General features: G+C 40.5%; 1 protein-coding gene across 2 annotated transcripts in view; it reads right to left on the bottom strand.

The window, feature by feature from the left end:
• Window positions 1-1,020: 1,020 nt before the first annotated feature.
• LOC116291672 (non-lysosomal glucosylceramidase) overlaps window positions 1,021-6,346 on the bottom strand; it is a 28,456-nt gene continuing 23,130 nt past the window's right edge. For both annotated transcript variants that reach the window (XM_089037747.1, XM_089037748.1), the window contains 11 exons: window positions 6,221-6,346; window positions 5,745-5,896; window positions 5,278-5,382; window positions 4,849-4,956; window positions 4,499-4,650; window positions 4,076-4,182; window positions 3,747-3,889; window positions 2,682-2,800; window positions 1,846-1,959; window positions 1,692-1,769; window positions 1,021-1,434 (listed from right to left, as the gene is read on the bottom strand). In XM_089037747.1, coding sequence (XP_088893873.1) covers window positions 1,210-1,434; window positions 1,692-1,769; window positions 1,846-1,959; window positions 2,682-2,800; window positions 3,747-3,889; window positions 4,076-4,182; window positions 4,499-4,650; window positions 4,849-4,956; window positions 5,278-5,382; window positions 5,745-5,896; window positions 6,221-6,346 — 1,429 coding nt within the window. In that variant the 3' untranslated portion in view covers window positions 1,021-1,209. The remainder of the gene's footprint in view (window positions 1,435-1,691; window positions 1,770-1,845; window positions 1,960-2,681; window positions 2,801-3,746; window positions 3,890-4,075; window positions 4,183-4,498; window positions 4,651-4,848; window positions 4,957-5,277; window positions 5,383-5,744; window positions 5,897-6,220) is intronic.

Here is a 6,346-nt window from a genome sequence, read left to right as displayed (position 1 = left end):
GTATAGACTCAATCCCATTTTAATCGATGTGCACTAGATCAATTGTAATTAAAACAATAACACCTTGTGACCCCTTGCCACAAGTGCCTGTATGTAATAGAATATTTCACCTCAAATGATAAACAAGTATTTTCTAAAAATGGTACCAATAAGTTAGATGTGAACTGCAATAAATAAATTCCACTTCAAAACCATAAAGAAATCAGTCAATATTCAATTACAATCTTATTCATATAAAAAAAGTCATTGAAAATCTCAGTTCAATTGATTTTTAACATTCCACCTTATCCCATACAATTCCATCTATCCCCCTAATTAAAAAATAAATAGATCGTTTTCTCGAGGTTGGGTGCGCATCCATATTTAAAAAACTTGACGTGCCACAATACTAGAACAGCAGCTTTGTAATGAGAACTATCATACATTTCTATGAAATTTTTTTCGAAAAGAATTCCTAAAATTGATTATTCTCTTCTTGAATATAGAACTGGCTTCTCAATTTTGCTGAATTTGCATTTTTCAATTTTGGGGCCCATCAAGTTGAATGCGCATGCAACCTTGGAAAAAACGATCTATTGAAATTTATAGTTAAAAATTTCCAGATTCATTAATTCTTATGCCCATTTTTCTATCCCATCGTATTATGGACAAATCTTTTCCCAAATAACTCTGTTTTCCAGATTAACTAAATAAAGAGCAAAAAGCAAAAGAGTCTTTTGAAAGAACCCCTATTAAAAGGGCAGCTCGTTCCACTTCAGCCCATCAATCAATCCACCCCTGCCAATTGATTCAAAATTAATGAGACTAATAACTTATGATTTATAAAAGACATGACTAACCTGGGTATGAAAAACACCAGCAGGTGCATTTGCAAAGTCCTGAGACCTACCAGTATTGCTAGTTAGACTCCTAGAATGAATCTTATGATACGATACAAAATAGTACTGAGAGTATAAACCAGTGCCTTTAAGGCTTCAATTCTGAGTCGTTCCCCCTCCCCCCCCCCCCCCCCCCCCCCCCCCCCCCCACATTTTGAGCAAAATCCCAAGACCTCCTCTGATAACATATATTTTGGTAAATATGGCTGGCAGGTTTCCCCATTTCCCTCGTGTTCCACCCCTAAGATAAATATCGAACCATCCCCAAGATGCTGTAAAATAGCTCAATAATAAATGAAGCCAATATTAGCCAATAGCTATATGAATGTGATTAAGTCGTGCTGAAGATTGCAACATCCTTTGATGGTTCTTTCTTCTTACTTTTCTTGTTCAGTGCCCACTGCATGGCCCAGATACTCAGAGGCCGCATGTATCCAAGTGACCTGTAGTTGCCATTGGCAACAATAGCTTCTGGTGTCTGGAAACCCATGCCCAGTCTTTCAAAGCAGGTGTTGTATATTCCACTTGCCGTCTTGAAGCCCTCTTCAACCATACCCTGTAACATCCAGAAAAGACAACATTAAAAATACAGGAAAACCTGTTACATGTTGAAACTTATAGCTGAAACTTGTGTGCAAAGGCATTTTGAGACGATTTTCACGGAGGTGTTACACCTTGTAGAAGGTTTGAAATTGATTGATAACATCTTTTACTTTCTTTAGGAGATGAAAAAACGTCACAACCTAACAATTTTTCAAAGACTAAATTATTATCAGGGGGATGGGAGGGTGAAGGCAAATTTTGTCTACCTACCTCTTGAATCATGGAAGCACCGAGAGCATATGTTACTCCAGTCCAAACCTCCTCTGCTTGAAGACTACTCGTATCCAACTGATGTAAGAAAGAATATTAAGTCACAAACATTGCGTGTTACTTGCTGCGGACGTTTAACACAAGCTAAAAATACCTGTCCATTAGGTCGCATGCCATTCACAGCACCCATTGTTCCTTCTTGAAATTTCATGACATTGTTTTCGAAGATGGTACGTAAAACACTAGTCACGTGTTCTAACGGAAATACCTGTGGTTAGGTAAACACGGAATATGTTATATTGGTGAACGTTTATTGAAGAAAGCAAATATAATGCGCCTGTCTTATGCGCCTGTGTTTTAAAGCATGCAGAGATTTGCAGAGCACAAGAGAAGTGAGAAGCACGATTAGTATCGGAGGTTGTTTTCACTTTTTTATAAAGCATAAATTAATTACATTACCTTTCATATTTTGAATCATGGATACAAATGATAAAATTGAAAGTGTGCACACGTGCTGTGTGCTCTCATAAAGCAGGCGCAACTAACCAATCAGAAAGCAAGATTTATTATGTTATTATGTTAAAATGTTATTTTAAAAATTCCAATATATCATAAAACATCTAGACTAATAAAATACATAATATATCAGACGATGCAAATTTTCGCGCCGAATGTCGAGAACGAAGTTGCAGGTTTGCGCATGCGCTAGAAACCATTTCTATAAAATGAATTAGCATTATATAGTTGTGCTGGAGAAAACGAAAACGCACGCATGTGCTGTGTGCAGCACGCAAGGGTTGAAACAACACTCGAGACGTGTTAATGAGAAGCACGACAAGTAACCATTACAAAATACAAATTAGAATAGCCGTATTTAGGACACAAACGAAGAAACAGAAAGTGCGCGCGCGTGCTGTGTGCTCTAATAATGCACGCGCTCTCAACCAATCAGAACGCGAGAATCATGAAAAATTATTTTAAAGGACTTACCTCATCTCCAGCACGCTGTGCAAGATCACAGGCATGTAGGTACCACTGACCTGCTAACTGGTCAGCCATGATACTGTTATGGTACCTATGATCACTGCTATCATAGTTATAGTACACACCTTGGTTCAAATATACAACAGAGTGACATTAATATCGATATTGTGGACGGATGTCTTGCGCGCCATTAGAGACCTTTAGCACGACGTTCTTGCTAGGTACCGCAAACCTCAAACTGCAGTTCGACGTCGGGCGTTTTCCTTCAAACTTTCGACATTTATCAAGGCATCATAACGAAGTCGTTAAGTTGAAAGAGCCGCCATATTGAATTTCAATGATGTTGAGTGTTTATCTGTTTGCGGGCGTGTTTCTGGGCCTGATCCCTGGTTGTTAGCGGTAAACCTGATGCTAAAGGTCTCTAATATCTGCATAGGGACAGCACGCCACGGTGACGATAAGACATTAAAGCCATTAAAATCCCACAACGAAAGGTTTTTGGTTATCTTTTGAAAACATCAGGGTTTGCATGGTCAAAGCAGAGGAAAGAAAAATCTGTACAGTGAGTTTTTCTAAAGCCACAGGAAATTCACTACGTACAGTTTTATAAAGTGAGATATAGCGATGCGACGTTTCAGGCCTTCTTACAGTTCTTCCCCATCACACGCGGGAAACCATGCAATTTGCCGTCGCGACAAAATAGGGTTTTCGTGGATGTCAATTAAAGTGTTTCTATGACATTACTGGAAAACACAAAGTTTCCAAAGTGCACGTGGCTTCTTTAGTGTTATGGAAACGCGCTTGACCACCATCTAAACCTTATTCGAATTGTTGCAAAGAGTAGAGATTTTCTACTTCATGCAACAATAAAAATTTGTTGCGCGCTGAGTGATAATACGTTTTTCCTGCAACTTTCAACGCAACAATGTCGCGCGACAAGTTGCGCGATTTTGTTACCCGTATTACCGCACACGCAAATCTTCCTGACGCCCCGGCCGGGAGTCAAAGGGAAGATTTTTTTAAGACAACGCTGAGCCATGTGCCTAACGTCTTTATCAAGCTGCTTCTTACCATTCCATAGCTTCTTAATGTAGGCCTCCTTGCCTCTCTTCAGTATGTCCATGTACTTGTCCCGATCCTCTGGATAGTCAAGTATGGTAGCAATCTCAGCCATTACACGTAAGGCAGCCAACCAAAGACCACCGCAGTAAGCACTGAAAATCAATACAATCGACAGAGGCTATAAGAAGCAAGGCTAACATACGATTCTGGATTTTACTAAGTAATAATTATAACAACTATAAAACTTCCTAGTTTTTAAGCTTAATATTTCAGAAATTTCGAAAAATTTCTTCAGTTCAGTGCGCGCGTCGAATTAGCGAATACTTTTATTGGTCTACCTTGGTCCACTAACAGGCCAGGCATCGTAGGTCTGGTCAGCAAGCCCTGAATTTTCTATCAGTCCATCGCCATCCCGATCATACGTCATGGACTTGGTCATTACAGTCTAACAAATAGTAAAATAACATTTACTTTGAGAAAAATATCATTTTTGGGTGGTGGTGAGTCCTATCGACATCAACGACGTTAAAAGTCTAAGCAAGTGCTTTCAACCCCCATATATCTGAAACTTTATGCTGCAACGTTACCTTGGTAACAGGTCACGTGCCTTGCTATTCGTAAGTTCCTCCCCCCCCCCCTACAGATATTTCAAGTTTCATCAACGTTACCTTTGTTACAGGCCACATGTCTTGCAATTTGCAAATATCTTCCTCACCGTCCCCACAAACATATACACATATTTCATATTTCATTAACGTTACCTTGGTAACAGGCCACATGTCTTGCAAGTAATACACATCATGCGTAGCTACATAATCTCTGTAGACCTGAAGAACGAACTTCAGGTTCAGATCCTTCCACTTGGAGGTGTCGTGAATGTGGTAGGCGTTCACTCGGTCCCAGGGATCCTCGTCTGTACGAAATAACAAAGAAGTTCAAAGAACATTCAATTGATGGTTTGCACTAGTCTCTTACGAAGCCGCTATAAGTGCCATCACGTTGCGTGACGACACTAAGAGCGGCTGTGTAGGAGACTAGGTTTGTACGCAATACGATCCCAAGAGAATCAAATGACAAACACGTGCTTCTAAAAAATATGGGGTTCTCTTACCTGGATCACCGATATCATGAGGGACGCAACCAGGGACTTTCCTCGTGCAGTAGTGTCCATTCATCATGGTCATCCACACCTGGCTGTCAGTCTGATTCACGGTTTGCGCTGCAAGTTGAATTAAACAAAGTCTTCAGGTGACGTCACTCTCAGTTGGACCAATCAAAACGCGTGAAATAGTCATTCCAAGATCGAGGGGGAAACTGGGTCGAGTTAGCATTGCAGTGCATTGTGGGACCGTTTTAGGGGAGATTTGAGTTTGAGTTTGCCGCAAGCACGGCACGCCTGAAAAGCAGTGTAACTGAGTCGTTTACCGTGCATAAATAAAGTTAATTCAATTCAATTCGATTCAATTCATCATGCATTGCAATGCCAATTAGATCCAGTTTTTTTCCTCGACCACGAAATGGCTAATATCATAAGGCTTACCCAAGTCATACTGAAGGCTTAGTTGTAGCTTAGGCCAAAGCATGGTCAACGCAAAAGATGCATAGAAATGTACATCATAGGTGTTATACATTCTGTACTCGTGACCTGAAAGGAATTGATTACACATTGGATTCTAGTCTCACAGGATAGCTGGGACGCAGAGAATGATCCACTGTTATCCCAAGTGCGGTGAATGTAGTATTTTCGGGCGGAGAGGAACACAGTTTTACATTTTGGATAAAAAAAGGCTTTCAACATAAGCCTATACGAAATACAAAATCTAGCCCCTCCTGACCCACCCTTCTCTCCACCCTCCCAGTAAGAACGAGAGATAACATGACAAGAAAAACACGGCAATAAATGAGGTCAAGTATTTCAGCTTTTTTTTTCTAGGATGAACAGACTCGTCTCAGCTGATCACGTGACTGTTGCACGTGATCGTATCCAAACCCAAAAAAGTATACTACCTTCCAAGTAAGCGAAGCGACCAAACTTTTTAATGATTTCAGGGATTGCCTTGGTTGATGATTCCTGTTTAACATCAAGCCACAATGTGCCGCCATCCGCCACGAAGTAGAGCTCGTTAAAGAGAGCAGACTTGTACCAGCTTGGAAGTGAACTAAAAGGAGAGAATAAGACATGAAAACCAATTAACAGACCGAATCCACTTCAGCGTAACGTTTTATCCATTTCAGACCACGTGTCATTCTCTTGAGAATAAGATTCTTTGTTTGAGTTGTATCCATATTCATGTGTCTTCTCGTGCGCGACCAATAAACAAAGAAATGATACTCTAGGGAATGACACCTGGTCTGAAATAGGGAAACAGTGGATTAGGCCTATTATCATGCGCAATGCTGGCGATAACTCGATTTGTCCAGGAGCGCCCTCCATCCTTTGCGACCCAGATAACCTCAATGTAAATTTTTATTAATTGACTTACTCATCTTGTAAAATGGGGTTCTGCCAGGCCTCAATCTTGGCTTCCCAGTCTGGATAGTTGATGAGGGCATGGCTACATAGGGCAGGACCGGCGTTCCCATGGTGACCAAAGAAACGGGTATAAAAT

Source organism: Actinia tenebrosa, unplaced genomic scaffold (assembly GCF_029948245.1).
Source record: "Actinia tenebrosa isolate PJP-AT-01 unplaced genomic scaffold, QUT_ActTen_1.0 PGA_scaffold5__44_contigs__length_20552954, whole genome shotgun sequence".
NCBI lineage: Eukaryota > Metazoa > Cnidaria > Anthozoa > Actiniaria > Actiniidae > Actinia > Actinia tenebrosa.
The sequence above is the reverse complement of the archived record's forward strand: the minus strand, read 5'-3'. Positions and strand labels throughout refer to the sequence as shown.